At 39.2% G+C, this 17,732-nt stretch overlaps 1 protein-coding gene across 3 annotated transcripts in view; it reads left to right on the top strand.

Annotated features, from left to right (window-relative positions):
- BCAS1 (breast carcinoma amplified sequence 1) overlaps nucleotides 1-17,732 on the top strand; it is a 131,911-nt gene that overhangs the window by 81,892 nt on the left and 32,287 nt on the right. For 2 of the 3 annotated variants that reach the window (XM_011978124.1, XM_011978123.1), the window contains exon 7: nucleotides 7,292-7,504. In XM_011978124.1, the coding sequence (XP_011833514.1) occupies nucleotides 7,292-7,504 (213 nt within the window). Of the gene's footprint in view, nucleotides 1-175; nucleotides 311-7,291; nucleotides 7,505-17,732 lie in introns of all 3 variants that reach the window. The other variant, XM_011978122.1, reaches the window with a different exon arrangement.

Here is a 17,732-nt window from a genome sequence, read left to right as displayed (position 1 = left end):
GAATATGGAAGTTTATAAAAGGTAAACATTTACACGGTGTTTTGTGGTTAGGAAAGGGGATGATGTACCAACAGTTAATTGCCACAGTGTATTAATGCACTTTAAAACAACAGAAAAGAAAAAGAATTTTGTTCAAAAACAAAGCTCTGAGGTTGTGACTGCTGTTGCCCCAAAGGCATCGAAAGCAGAAAGTGTCTGTGATGGACAAGCTGGTCAGAAGACATCTGAGATCCAGGCTAGAGGCGCCAAGAAAAAGCACCTGGATAGCCCCAGGCTAGGACTTGCCTTTAGAAAATTCTTTAGGCATAAGGTCTGTATCTTGTTAAAGTAGGAGGAAAAACAAGAACTCTGGTCTTCACAAGACATGTGCCATCCTGAGCCCACCCAGCTCCTCCTCAGTAAAAACAGAGCCTTGGGTGGTGAGGATCGTTAAAAGAGAATTAAAGATGATATGAATTAAACTTCAGTGATTTTTAAGCCCCCGTAGTCAAACATTTCAAACGGATATCTTCCTAGTGTGGACCAGGGTTCTGGAACTATTCTTCTAACCCAGTATTTCCCAAATGTCAATCACTTGTATACCACCTTCACCATTTTTGTTAGATGTACTATTATTTGATATTGTTACATTGAAATTGACCTATTTTCTATTTAAATCTATCTTTAAAAGAAACCTTATGTCATATATAGAAAATCAGAATAATTTTTCGTAAAAGGAAGGTAAGCATTAATATGGCTAATTAAAAAGACATTACATTCTAGCTACCTCATTTGTGTTAAGCTCTGAATCTGATGCTCTTTCTAGCTTTATTAAAAGGTGATTAATTTGCCAATGTTAGAAAAATGTTAAAGACGTACCATCACCAGACTGAGACTTTCTCCAGAATGTTAGTATAAGGATTAAATGAGAGTTGGAAAAAGAGAAGTATTTTCACTATTTGAATACTATTTAATATCATATTTCTGCACAATCTATAATATTCTCTGATCCACCAATGGTATGCTTCCTACATTTTGGGAAATACTCTTCTAATCTCAAGTAACAATGTTATCTTTCTGTGGTCTGTTTCATCTAATTCCAATATTAACTAAGCTTACACTGAACCCAAATAAAAGTCCAGGCGGAAAAAAGCAATGAATGAAGGCAGAGCACGTTTTAACTCCATGTCCTTGGGAAGCTGGACAACGCTGAAGTCAGTTTGGGAAGTATTACGCTTCCAGTGTCTAAGAAGATGCCAATGTTTGTCTGAAACCATCAGTTTAAAGGATCCCTGAATTGGGTTAGCATGCATGAAAATTTGTTTAAAATATCAGCCATTTTCCACCAAGTCGAATGCGTGTATTAAAAAAACATCCCTACCTGGATGTCACACAGTCCCGGGATTGTATATGCAAATAAGCACTCCATAGAAAGTTCTCACAGCTGAATCTGTATTTGCATAAGCAGACTATGTTATGAAGCCACGTTTCAATTTCCATACAGGAGAATTTTGTTCTGTAAAGAGAAAAGAATGGGGAGTGATAAATCTTGCAAGGGGGGAGGGGAGATTAAAATGTGCTCCAACATCACATGGGAAATAACTTAGTAACTGCTGGTGAAACGTGTCATAGATCTCATATGAAAGAATAGTTTGACTCCTACTTGGAGCTTTTGTAAGTAAGGGGCCTTGAAAGTTTAAGAAGTATATGACACTTCCCCAGATCTGCATTTCATGATGACATTCACTTCACGCACTACAAAATTTTACATCTGCAGTATCTCTTGCCACCCATAAAGGGACCACCCAAATTCAATGTTATCATTCCTAGGGCTTCCAAAAACCGTTGGCCTCCCATCTTGTCACATAGATAGATAGGGAAAAGACAGGATTCTGGAATAGCGGGAAGACGTAGAGGGAACAGCCTTCTGGGATTCTGTAACACAGACACAAGGACCTCAGGGTTTTGCCTTGAGTGTATTTTTTTATGTAAGTGTAAATCCAAGTAAGGGACACCTCCCAAATGTTCTGAATTCTCATTTTCGCAGCAGTTTGTTAGAGCTCATTGCCTTTTACCTCTGCACCTGAGACAATTTATTTCTCTTTCTCTTTTGATTATTTCTGTTGTCTCTAAAGATAGGAAAATAGAGCCTTTAAATAACCAGCCAGATTCTCTCAGTGACGTTATCATGATTTTAGGCGGTATGATACTCTCCATTTCCCCCTGGGTTTGTCACCTGAAACAGAAAATGGGAAATTCAAGCAAATTAAAGGATAAAACCATTTTGCTATTAAAAAAAAAAGTTACCAATTCTGATTAATCCTGGGGGTTTATTTCTCTACATCTCTATGATCCTTCTTATAAAAAGAATTTTCTCAGTTCAAAAAGTGGGGAAGTCTGAAATCAGTAAATGAAATACATTCAGTGTCAGCTTTTGCTGAATTGGAACCATTTTTCTTGGCCTAATGGCATGTGATGTCTCAGAATCAAGCTTTTTCATGTGGCCACCACTGTTTGGTGACAACTTTAGACACAAAACAGAGCATTGCTTTAGAATGCTTTTGCCAGGCCCCAAAATGCTCCCCTCCCTCCTCAGGTTTTCCCCATGCCTACCCTTTCTGTAAGGCAGCTCAAGTATTCCAAGCAGCATGTGTGATTCATAAGCTCTACCATTCATTCATTGTTTTTGGTTCTTGGTGTAGTGTTTACTAACATCTCCTCTCTCCCACACCCAATGTGGAAACAAGATGAAAATTTATGAAGAAGGTAAGGTCATTTGACATACAATCTCCAAATTGAATCCACTAGAATTTCATAGGTAGGGCCACCAGGTAAAATACAGAGGACTCAGTTAAATTCAAATTGTTGACAAACAAGGAATAACTTTTTAATTTAAATATAAGTATGTCCCATGCAATATTTGGGACATACTTATGCTAGAAAATTATTCTTGCTGATCTGAAATTAATATTTAATGGAGTATTTTATATTCTTATTCTCATGTGCTAAATCTGGCAACCCTACTCATGAGATTGCCTCCGAAAACACAATTAAAATTTTTGTAGTCTCCTCTGTAATGCAAACAAAGAATATCCAGTTGGTTGATGCTGGCAGAACTCCATCTGGGAGGCTTCTTTGGGAAGGGAGGAGAGTGGTGGGCAGCAATGAAAAGACTAATGGTGTTCTGACTGGTACTCTACAACCCAGTGAGGAAGGGGTGGGTGGCTGGAAATATGGCATGGCAGGATCTTGTGTGGGTGTCTCTCTCTGGTCCCTGTCATAGACTGTAATTATTAATTGAATGATTGTCTGTTTCGTGCCAGAAGGTAGGCCTGATGCGAATTTGGGATGTAATCATGGCCAAGACTTTCTTGGTCTTGGAATATGATGATGACCAAGACTCTAGCAAAAGAGATACATATTCAACAAACAGCTACACAAATAAATTAGAATTATATTATTACTATAACTATAGTACGGTCATGCCCTTGTAATGTTTTTTCAGGGGTTTCTGGATATCCTCCCAATGCAAAAAGAAAACAAATTGGTCATTTCCCTATGAAACTGATCAGAATAGATGTGTTTCCAAATCTTTATCTCAGTATCATCCCCCACCATGATGCTTTCTTGGACTATTTTTTACCCTAATCACCCTTCCCTCCACGAAATTTTAATGTAACGAATATTCTTTATACCTGTTAATGCACTGTAATTCTTTAGGGGAGCCACAGACCATGTTAATATCTAATTTGGCATAACCCTTCTCCCAAGAACAAAGGCGATTATTATTTTTTGTTGTATATTGCCCTTGTCGAGAATGGTGGTATAGATTTCCTTCCCTGATGGGTGGAATAGCCCAGGGAGCAGGAAATCTTGATTCACTGGAAAGAATGTCGTATGGAGTCACTATTAATGCTTGGGTTTGGGGATCAGACTCCCTGGATTCAATTGTCAGCTCTGCCCCCTTATTAGTGTAACCGTGGGCAAGTTACTTAGCCACCAAGCAACTAAATTTCCTTGTCTGTGAAACTGACATAAAAATTAGTGTCTTCCTGTAAGTTGTAGCATTTGATAGTACCATTAGAAAATTATAGTTAACAGTAATTTATTGCATATTTCAAAATAGCTAGAAGAGAAGAATTGTAAGTTTCCAACACAAAGAAAGGATAAAAGTTTGAGGTGATGGAAATTCCAGTTACCCTGGTTTAATCATTGCACTTTGTATACAGGTACCAAAATATCACATGTGACCCCCGAAAATATGTACAACTATTGTTCATCAATTTTAAAATAGAAAAAGTAATAGTTCCTTCCTCCTAGGACTTTTGTCAGGACATTCAGGTGCTTAAAACAGTGTCTGTCACTGTTACCTTTTATTCTTGTCATCAAATAAAAGTTTAAAGTTGGAAATTATGTCTTCAAGATGCAACGATGGTAGTCAGAGAGAGAAAGGGTGGTGGCTGAGTGGTGAAAACGGCCAAGTATGCAATGCATTAAGTAAACTGGAGCTGTCGCAGGGAACAGGGAAATTCTGGCACTCCAGAACCTGGAGGCCTTCTTTTTTGTAACCTCTATGTGACTCTGGGTAAGTGGGCTAAATGCACATCAAAGGGAACCCTTGAGCCAGAAAAATAACACAGCATTTAGAAAAGGTACAAAGCCAAGCCACAGAAGTTACACCAAAATAGCATGGGACCATGAAGCCTCCCTTCTAATGACTTTGGCAGGATTGATGATTAGCTTAAAGCAACCAGAGCCCTTTCTTAGAGATGGGGATGAGGTCAGCCCCAACCCCCGGATTCTTCGTCTAAAATGGACCACTGGGCATATGGAGATTCTCCCAGGAAAGCAGGAGAGGTTATTGTTGGAGAAGTAGCCACGCTTGGCCACTCTTTGCTCCGATACTTGCTGAAGGATCGTAGGGCAGTTGGTCCCTGTGCATGAAAAACTCTCCTCTTCCCTTCTCTGGTTAATTTTCAGTCACCTTTCAGATCAAAGCACAGCTATCCTGTTCTCAGTAAAGCCTTCCCTGATTTTCATGAGTGGATCAAACTCTTTGATTTAGCTTTTTATGGGATTGAGAGGAATAACCTCAAATCCCCTCCCCACTCAGTAGCACTTATTACAGTTGAAATTTTACATTTGTTGGTGGAATTATTTACTGTCATCCTCTCCCTGAAGACATGTAACCCCAACACTTAGAATATATCATGGCTCAGAGAAGACACTCAAAGTGGCTTTTAAATGAATTAATGAATAATACTTTCTCTTATTTTCTAAAATAGAAAACAAGCTACTTAGCATGTGTGTGTTAGGAGGAGGAGTACTTACCCTTTAACCAGTCCCCTTTAATTTAATTACCGTGTAGAGCTAAAATAGCACCAGGTGCTCAAGACCATTTGGGACATTTGTAATGCAGAATTTTATGAGCTCAGCCATTTTGACTTCACTGTCTGTGAAAGGCAAAGGTTATTTTAAATTCCAACATTTTGCCATTTTGTATACTTTTAAATGGAACTGGAGCTATTCCAGTATCAACTATCACAAAATTCATTTCCAGACATTAGTTCTTTATCTTAACTTGAACTTAGAATCTGCTCACTGGATGACTCCTTCTTGGTATTAAAAAATTCAGCAAAGAAGATGTTGTGTCTTGCATCAAATAGTAAAGTTCATGTTATTTGCAGACATCCTTTGGGGAAGCAATGCGCTGCCTTGGAAGAGCTCTAGACAGGAGCCAGAAGTTCAGACTTGAGGCCAGGTTGTGCCCTTGTTCAGCATTGGGCAGATCATTGGCCTCAGTTTCTCCATCCATGAAAATTCATGCATTGGACCAGATGGGCTTTAAGACTCTTTCCAGGATCAAAAAATACTATCAAACTTTCTGAATTTGTCCATATTCTTTTTTTTTTTTTTTTTTTTTTTTGAGATGGTGTCTTATTCTGTTGCCTAGGCTGGAGTACAGTGGCATGATCATGGCTCACTGCAGCCTCCTGGGCTCAAGCAATCCTCCTGCCTCGGCCTCCAAGTAGCTGGGACCACAGGTGCAAGCCACCATGCCCAGCTCATTTTTTATTATTTGTAGAGATAGGGTTTCACCATGTTGCCCTGGCTGGTCTTGAACTCCTGACCTCAAGAAATCCTCCCACATCGGCCTCCCAAAGTGCTGGGATTACAAGTGTTGGGCCACCACACCTGGCCCATACCCCATTTTTATTGCAATACATTTTTTCTTTTAGTCAGAAAATTTAGTCAAGGATATTACATCCCTGGGAATTTAAAGGGATTGAGTCACAAGTATCCGGAGCAAAAAAATCATAAAATGAAGATGTTTAGGATTAAGAGGTTAGGTCAGATGAACCTGATGTTAAAATTATGAGTACCAATATTCACTCATGTCAAGATAGATTCTGACTATAATTCTCCCAACTCTTCCTTTATCTCATGACTCAGTGGGTGGCAGAGTGTAGAAATTAACACCCCCTTGCTGAAGAAATCAGGTGTCCTGGAATTGGACTTCAGGGCAGCTGCTCAGAGAGAGACAGAAAGAGAGAAGGGAGACAAGGACAGAGGAAGAGAGAGAAAGACAGAGGGATGGAGGGGGAGGAAGGGAAGAAGGGAAGGAAGAGAGAGGAAGAGAGGAAATAAAGACCGAATGGATAACATTTGAAGAAGTTTTAATTGTGGAGTGTAGGGGCTGCACCTAAAAGCGAAGAAGCAGGTTTTGTGGACACTCTTCCAATTCAAAACCCTTTCACCAAGTTCCAGTCTAATTGTCTTTTACTAACTTTATAGCCTAACTCAGTCATCCCCAAAGTGGAGTGTGGAGAAACATTTCAGAAGTTCTATATTTATTTTAACTCTTCTTTAATTTCTAATTTTGATTAGTAAAATGATACATGTTTATAATATATACATAAATAAGTATGCATGTATTGAAGGTGGAAATTCAAAATGTTTTTACTGACGGGAACTTGATTGAAACCATTTGGAGACCAGTGGCCTACATCAGAACTCCATATTCTAACAGCAAAGGGCGTCTTACCACCACCTTGATTCCTAATGAGTTACTTACATAAACATAATTAATAATGCTTCTATGTTTCTTTTTTGAAAGAAAAACTCTTAACTTTTTCCAAGATTTTAACACAAGTCCACATTCACAGTAAAAAATTTTTAAATACAGAAAAATATAAAGGAGAAAATCAACATTATGTATAACCTCAGTCCATGTTTATTAAAAAGAGATCTTCCATTTTAAAAATTTTGAGACCATTTTGAATGTTTTCCTTTCATTTTTTTAACTCTTTAGGGTGCTGAAAAGTCACCCACCACTTCAGCTGACCTTAAGTCAGACAAAGCCAACTTTACATCCCAGGAGACCCAAGGGGCAGTTAAGAATCCCAAAGGATGTAACCCATCAGGGCACACACAGTCCACGACAACCCCTGAAACTGCAAAGGAAGGCATCAAGGAGAAATCAGGCCCCACCTCTCTGCCTCTGGGCAAACTGTTTTGGAAAAAGGTAAGTCTAATTTTCAAGCTTTAGAGAGTCGTCAGGGTGGGGATGACTCGAGAAATTCTTTCTGTTGGGCTAACTGTTGTACTCAACAATGTATGGAAGGTATTTTTTCTTCTTCTTCAAAATGTCTCGACTTGCCATTGAGTTGAAGCCTTCTAATGTGTTCCCGGAAAGAATGAAATGCCTGTCATGTTATAAACATGTGTTTCGTGGGGAAGAAGAGGAAATGAACAAGTAGAATTTTTCATTCTTTGAGTGACTTCTTTTCATGACAGAGGGTTGTGGTATTTCATGATTTCATTTTCATTCTGAAATGGTTTAAAATTCTGGCTTCAGCCGGGCACAGTGGCTCACCCCTGTAATTCCAGCACTTTGGGAGGCCAAGGCGGGCGGATCACGAGGTCGGGAGATCGAGACCATCCTGGTTAACCCGGTGAAACCCTGTCTCTACTAAAAATACAAAAAATTAGCCCGGCGTGGTGGCCGGCGCCTGTAGTCCCAGCTACTTGGGAGGCTGAGGCAGGAGAATGGGGTGAACCTGGGAGGCAGAGGTTGCAGTGAGCCGAGATCATGCCGCTGCACTCCAGCCTGAGTGACTGAGCGAGACTCCATCTCAAAAAAACAAAAAACAAAAACACCTGGCTTCTTCGTGGTCTCTTTGAGCACTCTTACTCTGGCAAGATGAGCCACCTAGGGGCTCTCTGTCTTCACTCCTCCCCAGTCAGGCAGAATCATTCATTATCAGCCACTAGGTCTCCACTCTCCTTTTAGAAACCTAGGGGGTGTCCATCAGTTCACCACTAGGCTAGGCACACACTGTGCTCTATGACAGGAAAAGTCAAACCACTGTCCGATTTTGTTCCGGTCTGAGGTCTGAGTGGTGCAAGGACAGGGGCATTAAGGCTGAGTTATTCTAGATCTATTCCTCAATTATCATTGCTGAGCAAGCCCCAGCTGCTACACATGTGCAGAGCTTGTGTCTGTTTTAAATTTGGCCAAAAGATGAGCAAGAAGTTGGAGATGAGGGTGTGGGTGGAATTCGTAGAGTTGGAAAAATCTAACTTCAGAATTTCATCAAAACATCTATTGCACTTGGCACACCACGCAAAGCAGATGATGAATGCAGATGTCACTGTGGTGTTAGCTTTACTCTCTTGTCCAGAATCCAGCTGGATGCAGGGCCTGTTCCCTGTTTGCTTCCTGTCATACAGAAACCTTCCTTCTAGGTTCTTCCCAGAACACAATCTTCAATATTTCATAAAAACTTTGGATGATGTCAGCTGACACATTCTGTTGTAATCATTTTTCTTCATCACCCACCATTACTTATCTGAAAATATCTTTTACCAGCAATATAATAGAAGAAACAATTTCCAAGTGAGTTATATGTGTATTTGGGAGACAAGAGAGAAGACTTAAGTGGCCCATATTTGAATAATTTTAGTTAAATAATTATCACGTATTCATATGCATATTCAAGGTGCCTTAGGAAAAATAGAGTTAGCACATTAAATTTGAGATTAACGTATGTTTTGCTCAAGGTTAAATAAGCATATGTTGTTGAAAAAGGAATCTAATAAAAAGGATAGTGTTATATCAATAATCGTTCTGATAGTAGATAAATAATGGTAAATTTGGGTCCTCCAAGACGCAGACACCAAGACAGAATTGACATGCAAGAGATTTATTGGAGGAAGATATCGGTGAAGAAGTAGGAGTGGCAGGGCTAGGTACAGAGAGCCTTCAGACTACAGAGAGTTCTGACCATCTAGGAAGAAAGAGAGAGAAGGAAGGAGGAGTGGGTGGAGAAAGCCTCAAACTGAGGGTGGTTCTAAGAAAGTCCTGACCAAGCCAGTGGAGAGTCGTAGAGTACAGATTGCGTGTTCTGGGAGGCCCACACTGGACCGGAATGAATGGCTCAGTCAGTACTCCTGTCGTGCCCAGTCATTGGTAAGAGCCCCCAGGGAGATGAGTGGATGCTAAAGCCTTGACAGGTGGGGCTGTCCTTCTTGCAGGAATCTGAACAGCACGTTTCCATGGCTGCTACAGATGATACGATATGGCAAAAACCACACAGGTGGCATGCCAGTGGCTGAAGTTTGAGGAACACTGATGTAAGAGCTAAAAGTTTGAAATCAGACAGATCTGATTTTGAGACTCAGTTCGTCTCTATGAGCTTTCGTTTCCTCACTTGTAATATGCAAATGATAACAGTACCTATGTCAAACAAATGAAGTAAGGATTCAGTGAAATAATGATGGTAAAACCTCCAACACTGGACCTAGTACAAAAGTGCCCATTGAACAGTGTTACCTCTCATCTATTTCCTCTGTGCTCGGGAGGGTTGAAGAACTAACCGTGCCGACCTGTTTATCTTTCTGTACTGTCCGGTCTGAGAAAGCTGCTAAACTATTGCCTCAAGTGCTTATTTAATGTTTGGAATCTACAAGAGATACAATGGTTCTTCTTTGAAGTTCAAGCTATTCCTTTGAAAAACAATGTCAGGACAACTTGACATTCATCTCCCTAATGATAGAACTTCATTTATTTCAGTCTCACTGTCTTTTGCGCCACTATTTAGCTTTATTTATTTAGTATATCATTAAAAATATGAAGTTTAAAAAAACCAAAAACCAAATCCCCTGTGTCTCTCCTTCTTGCGCCTAATCAGAAGAAAAGGCTCTACAAGGAAGTTTTACTTATTCAACAATATTTTAATTACTTCATTTGTGCTAAGTTGTTTTGTGCTAAATAGTTTGTGCTAAATACTAGGCATTGAAAAAGCAGCAGTAAACAAGTGTCTGTCCTTTCCTAGCTTATATTCTTGTAAGAAAGCGTATATTCTAGTAGAAAACAAAATGAGGACCTTTGTTTTCTTTAAATTACAAAGACTATGATTATAAATTCACCCTTGTAAATTTTTGAAGAGTTTTGAAAAATGCAAAGGGAAATTCTAGGAAATTCTTACATTTTCTCATATTTTCACTGATAACTAACCTAACCTCTCTTTCTTCTCTCATTTTTAGTTGAAAAGCTTTCAAACACATTGATTTTCAAGTTTATAAGCCTGTAGTTATGGACAGCAGAAACGAATTTTTCCCAAAACAGGCTATGGATATGAACGTATGAGTTGTTTTGATTTATAGTCTTTATTGCTAGAGTAGTTATTATTATAAAATTTTAAAAATACCTTTAAGGAAACCAATTTCAAATTATGTTGTATTTTCCAAAAACATGTTTAAAATGCAGTTAACTGGAGTAAATATGCCCTTTATTGTTCTGAGTAAACTGGGTTCTCACTTGCCCTGTGATACAAATAACAGGTTAAATGTGAGATCCAGGCATGGCTCAAAGAACTGACTCAAAGAGGATGCTATAATACATCAGTCATAAGTTATTTACACTATTTGAGTTTCTTTTCCTCATTTGTTGAATAAGAGGATTGGGATACATAATGTTGATAATTCTTGTGTATGACAAGGCTTACATAACAGAATCAGAAAGGTTGAACTATGTATCCTTGGACAAATTGCTTGACCACTCAAAGACCCTCCTTTCTAATCTATAAAATAAGGACTATGTTTTTCTCACAGTATTGTTATAAGAAACCAATAATTGTACATATAAAGCACCTAATATACAGTATGTGCTCAATGAATGATGTCCTCATTTCTTCAAGTATGAACAATCAGTGGTCATGACTAAATACGCATGTGTGGCTTCTGGTGTTAACACCACCCTAAGTACAAAACAAGTATAAAATTCATTTGCTATCATCAAAAGATTTGAAATCCATTTGGAGGACCATGATACACACACACACACACACACACACACACACACGCACACATGTATTTGTAATTAATAATTGATATATTTGGAATATCTTCAAAATAGCCCTTTTCTGCTTTCCTTTGGGGGAGACAAAGAGTGGGGTGGGAAGAGAATGTGCACTCTGAAGCCACAGAGACATTATCAGATCTCAGTTCTGACAGTTACTGACTGAATTTTAGCGGAGCACTTAAACTCTTGAGCCTCAGTTTCTTCAGTTATAAAATTGGCCAATGATATCTATCTTTCATGTTTATTGGGAGGAATGAGAAAGAAGGAAAAGAAAGAAAAGAAAGAAAAAAGAAAGAAAGAAAAAGAAAGAAAGAAAGAAAGAAAGAAAGAAAGAAAAGAACACCAAAAGACTGATATTCAGTGAATTATAACCCCATTCTGAAACAATGCAATTTGCAATTTAGTGTTACTCTCTGGAGTACAGGTAACAAATGCTATGGTAGTTTAGAAAAGGGAGAAATCAGTGTACGTCAAAATAGACTTAAGAACTTCAAAAATGTATCTGAATCATTTTGGTGATTTGTTTCAAATACAGATTTTAACACCTTCCCATGGGGATTCTGGTTGAGAAAGTCTGGGCATATGTCTGGACAATTATGGAAGCACTTGAAAGATGGGCTGACCAATCTGGGCTTAATAGAAAATGTCTTAGGGCTACTGTGAGCTTAATGAACTCAGAAGAGCTGTGACATGATCAAAATGATGCTTTTAGAAGACTCACTAGGAACAGGGCAAATGCTGGCTTAAGTGTTACCATATGAAAGTCTTTTAAAGAAACCTTAAGAATTGAATTTGCTCTTTAAAGGAGAGGCAACTCTGTTATTCTAGTTTCTATGGATAAGTTATCTGCTGTTTAGCTCCCCTATTCTTAGCAATATAAATGTCCATACAGGATCCTGTAGATTTTAGACTAGATTTTTTTATTGTCACCGTTAATGAGGCTGGACCTCAACTGTGGATCATCCACCACAACGTACTCATTGGCAGTAGAAAATGATGAACTGAAAAATGATGCTCCTGGTTCCTTAGCTCACAGGCTTCCTGTTATATAGAGAACATACAGAAAGAAGGGAGAAGTTGCCTTCATTTGTCTTTATGTATGAGCATGGAAACGATGCCCAATACATATACAGGTTAAATGTGAGATTCAGGCTTGGCTCAAAGAGCTGACTCAAAGAGGATGCTATAATGCATCAGTCAGCTTTCAAGGAGAGTAGAGACACACCTCAAGCCCCAAAGGCAGGTGTGATGTTCGAGTAAGAGCAAAGGTTTAATAGATGTTCCAGTAGAGACCTAGAAATTAAAGGAGATTGGTTTCCATTTTGAATACTAGCTTGGAATACACCATAAAGCACTGAACCCACTGCCTGACAATAATAGCCTAAGAGTGGCCCTATGTGGGTTGTCATCATTATTATCTTTATTAGCATTACTATTTTTTTCAGCTCTGTGCAATTGCATCTAATGCATGCTACTAAGCTGGAGGAATGCAAGCCAACAAAGAATATTTATTAAGAAACAAAACATATTGCAAGGAGCTGTCTTTGGAAAGGCCTCTGGAATCTGGCCTCGGCCCTGTTTATTCAAAATTTTTATCAGTTAACTTGGACAACGACCAAGTCAAAAGAACATTTATCAAGTTTACAAGCTGGGTGGGTTCACTAATGTAGTCCAAAATATAAACAATATGAATCTCAAAATAATGGCACAATGGGCTGAAGTTAGTATGACCTAGAATATTTGGTTTTCAGAGATCAACATGCCACTATGTTATGGTACTTAGGCCATCAAGATTTTAACTGAGACCCACATTGTCCCCTGAGACCCACATTGTCCCCTACTCCATTCCAACTTTGGAACCTAATATAACCTATTAGTTAGCAGTGTTACAAATGTCTGTTTATAAGGGGTTCAGTAGCAAACATACATCTGGCCCAAGCCGGCTTAAGAACATTTCAGAAGCGATATAGAATTACTCAAGACAAGTCCTAAATAGGTCTAGTAGATCTAGCCAATATCACTTCTTCCCAGCATTTATAAAAATCGCTACTGTTAATTGAAAATATACCATGTGTAGGTACCATGCTAAGTGCTTTACATAAACAAAATAAATATCAGCAATTTTCGTAGAATGCTGAGCATAAATGAATCCATGCCCACACAAATCCCATCCAGATAGTTCCAGGGATCCAAGATAGGTGATCATGAATCAGCCTGGGCTGCCATATGTCCCTTCTGGGTGGTCACCCCCAAGCCACACCACTGCCACCACCACAGCCACCAAGGAGATGATCCGTGCCAGTTTATCCCACTCGTCACTGCTGCTGGGACTCCCAAGCCCACCGGAGTTCACCTGTCTCTTGCAAGGCAACAGGCAGAAAACGTTTTCCTTCCATGTTATGCTCAGCGCTGAAAGGAGAATCCCGCTGCAGCTGCTTGGGCCCCAGAGTGACCCATTTGGCAAGACCCACCGTCAGCATCCATACAGCCCTTTTTCTCTCCAGTCCACACCCAATTCAAGAGTAGCTGAGCTGGACTGGGTTGTGCTACCAGTCACCAGCACCCTACCCAGAACCACTATTTCCCACAAGCCCTGGAGGTTGCTGATTCTGGAGTTCTTATTGCTCCTGGTAAATTCTCTTTCTAGGGTCCATTTCTTGAAACCTTTATTTTTGCTCCACTTCAATGCATTCTGGCTTATAGAAAAGTCTATAAACCACTGTACCCTAATTCCAGACATGGTTCAAGTTGTTCCTGCCCCTCCCCCATACGCATACCTTCCAGGATCTCCAACTCCCATGTAAATGAGAGTCTTCATGTAAGTACCAAGAGGAACCATGTGGGTTTGACTCCAGCCACCAGGCTTCAGTGAGTCGCAGCTGTGCTTCAGCCGTGATTTTCCCTACACAGGCTTTATTTTATTTTTCCTTAAAACAACGCCGTGATCGGTAGATAGTCTAACAGTCAGCCTTTGAGTAAGTGAACTGAGTTGCAGAGAAGTGTGATTAATTTGCCCAAGATTGCATTGCTGAAACACTGAATTTGTACCTGATTCCTTAGTGTATGGTGCTCTAGACTTGGATTCTGAGCAGATTTTCTTTTACATGTATCAAACGCTAAAAGGGGCATCAGAACCTGTCCTCTTATTATCCATTTTTGAATTCTTATATTAACTGGATATTTCGACAACTGCTAAAAGAAGGCTACACTTGTAGGCCAGTGTGCAAATGTACAAAAATAGTTCAAAATTATTTAGAATGGCTCTTGGACACAATCTGAGAAGCATTTAATCATTTACATAATGCATTTATCTCCTGTTTTCATTCTGCTCCAATTCTCCTGGTGGTATTAAGAGTCTCTTCTTGGCCAGGTGTGGTGGCTCATGCCTGTAATCCCAGCACTTTGAGAGGCCAAGGTGGGCAGATCACAAGGTCAGCAGATCAAGACCATCCTGGCTAACACGGGGAAACCCCGTTTCTACAAATTTAATACAAAAAATTAGCCGGGCGTGCTGGCGGGCGCCTGTAGTCCCAGCTACTCGGGAGGCTGAGGCAGGAGAATGGCGTGAACCTGGGAGGCAGGGCTTGCAGTGAGCCAAGATTGTGCCACCGTACTCCAGCCTGGGTGACAGAGCAAGACTCTGTCTCAAAAAAAAAAAAAAAAGAAGTCTCTTCTTGATATTCACAGGCATTTATTACTGTACAAACACCTGCTGATCTCTTTTTTAAAGACTTAAAAACAATTAGAACTTAATGCATGTTTTTTATTTATTGTACTTTTTAATACGTACTACTACTTACAGCAAGGATGTTGATATGACATTTACTGTAATGATAAGGCATTTCTTTTAAGATATATTTAACTTTAAAAAGTAAAATACATTTAAGTAAAAAATATTAAGTAAAAATATATTTAAGTAAAAAGAGGGTCAGTTTAAAGAAAAACATCAACTAAATAGAGGTGGTACATGGTCAGGTCAAGAATTAGAACATGGTATGAAAATCACTGAAGTCTGAGAGATGCTCAACTAAATTAGTTCCCAAAAGTAGTGCTTTGCCAAATAGCCTGACTTTAAAAATATAAAATAGCAATTCCTTTTGAAACAGACAACATTTATAATGCCAGATTTAAAACATCAGGAAGATGTGGAGGTCTGAAACCATAATGAAGATTTTAAAAATCTGTTCAGAAGCAGCCACTTCTATTCCTCACTATCACCTACACTGATAATGGAATCTATACCAAGTTCCCAGTTGCTTCTGAATTATAGTGAGCAGTGAACAGCCAGAAACTTTCTAGACACGGGCAATCAAAGATAAAAACTAGTCTTGTTGCAATAAACTGGGACAGGAAAAAGGGTATGAAAACCTAGAAGTACTGTTCTTAAATAATGGAAGAGTTTTCTCGGTCTAATATAAACAGTATAATGACTCCTGAAACTTTTGTGGGCTGACCTTAGGTCTGGCTTTAAAGATACCATTTGGTTCATTCCCTGTTCATAGTATTAACTAGTGTCTGACTAACCTCAGAGAAAAGGGGTGCAGTTTCAAGAAAGTATCTGATTTGGTTTGGCTGTGTCCACACCCAAATCTCATCTCAAATTGTAATCCCCATAATCCCCAGGTGTCAAAGGAGGGACCTGATAGGAGGTAATTGGATCATGGTGGGAGTTTCCCCCATGCTATTCTCTTGATAGCAAGTGAATTTTCACAAGATCTGATGGCTTAATAAGGGGCTCTTCTCCCTTCACTCTCTCTTGCCTGCCGCCATGTAAGATGTGCCTGTTTCCCCTTCCACCATGATTGTAAGTTTCCTGAGGCCTCCCCAGCCATGTGGAACTGTGAGTCCATTAAACCTCTTTCCTTTATAAATTACCCAGTCTCAGGTAGTATCTTTAGAGCAGTGTAAAAACAGATTAATACAGTAGCACTACTGCTAATTTCTTCTGAACACACTACAATTTCCTGATAATCAGAAGCTTCCAGAAATTCAACAATCTCTTTTAGGAACATTTTTGTGCCCAGAGAAACTTCACTATGCGAAGAAGATAACTAGAAATATATTATGCAATCTGAAGATCTCATCTAGAGAGACAATAAGTCTGTATGTGAAGAAAGAAGTTCACACAATTGCCGAAAAAATGTGTTTCTGACCCTTGAAGTCATCATAGCAGGGGAAAATTTGGTTTTTAGATGTAAAATAAATGCATTAGAAACATTTCTACCACTTTCTAGTTCTAGTTTAACTGGAACAAGTGGCTTCACCTCTCTGAACCTCTATTTCTTACCCTGTAAGTGATCACAATACTTACCATTTTGGGGTGCTTTGAGTGAGATCATATATAATGCAAGATGCCTAGTGCAGAAGATATATTTGTAAATATCACTTCCTGTCTTCCCCTCCCCTGGATGTCTTAAAGAAAAAAAATAGGACTTAGTAACAAAATGGATATAGACAGAGTTCTTCACTTGTAATCCAAGAGGAGAGACACAGAAGGTCTATGAATCCTGAAATTATTTGCAAAGTATATTGTTTATGTGCATTTCTCTGGGAGGAGAGTCCAGATCTATGAAATGAGTCTCAAAGTGGTCTGTAACATCCACACCCATCCATCCAGAAGTTTAAGAACCACCAAAAGAAAGATGCAAAAATGAACTCCAAAGTTGGCTGATAGAATAATTGTGACTTTGAACTTTGACAGAATCGGGATAACTCCTATCCCACTTGGGGCAGGACTGCAGATGCCAGAATTACTCCAGGGAGTATAATGCTGTTTGAATGTAGATAAGTAGGACTGCAGCAATCTAGCCTTCCACAGACATGTTTTAGTCAAATTGAATTTTGACTTGACGAACTTGGCCTAGACTGAGGCCTGATGAAAGCAGCGGCCCCTGCTGCTGGCCCCTGTGCTATGGTCAGGATAGGGCTTGGACCTTGCCTATTGTATTATAAAGCCTGCTTGCTCAAAAGGGCCACTGAATGAGTTTCTCTGGACTTATTACCAGAATTTTGCTGAGCAGCTTCTTTGTTTTTACCTAACAGTGACTCTGTATTGAATGATTAATTGCATTTCTCTCTTTTCATCAGCTACTAGAAAATATAAAGACAAGTACGTTGCTTACCTACAGCAGTTAGCATTTTCTTGCTTACCTACAGCAGTTAGCATTTTCTGTGACAACACTTCTGCTTGCTCCATTTGTATCATGGCTGCATCCGTGTTTTAATTTTCTCTTGATTGCATTTTAAAATACATAACTATATATATGCATATATATATATACATATATACCGTTTTCATTTTTTTAAGTCTCCTTCAAGTCCTTTTTAGAATGAGGTGTACATAGGCAATTCAGTGTCCCCAAATGCACCACAAGACTGTGAGCCCAAC

The sequence above is a fragment of the Mandrillus leucophaeus genome, unplaced genomic scaffold (genome assembly GCF_000951045.1).
Source record: "Mandrillus leucophaeus isolate KB7577 unplaced genomic scaffold, Mleu.le_1.0 Scaffold19, whole genome shotgun sequence".
In the NCBI taxonomy this organism is placed as follows: domain Eukaryota; kingdom Metazoa; phylum Chordata; class Mammalia; order Primates; family Cercopithecidae; genus Mandrillus; species Mandrillus leucophaeus.
The sequence above is the reverse complement of the archived record's forward strand: the minus strand, read 5'-3'. Positions and strand labels throughout refer to the sequence as shown.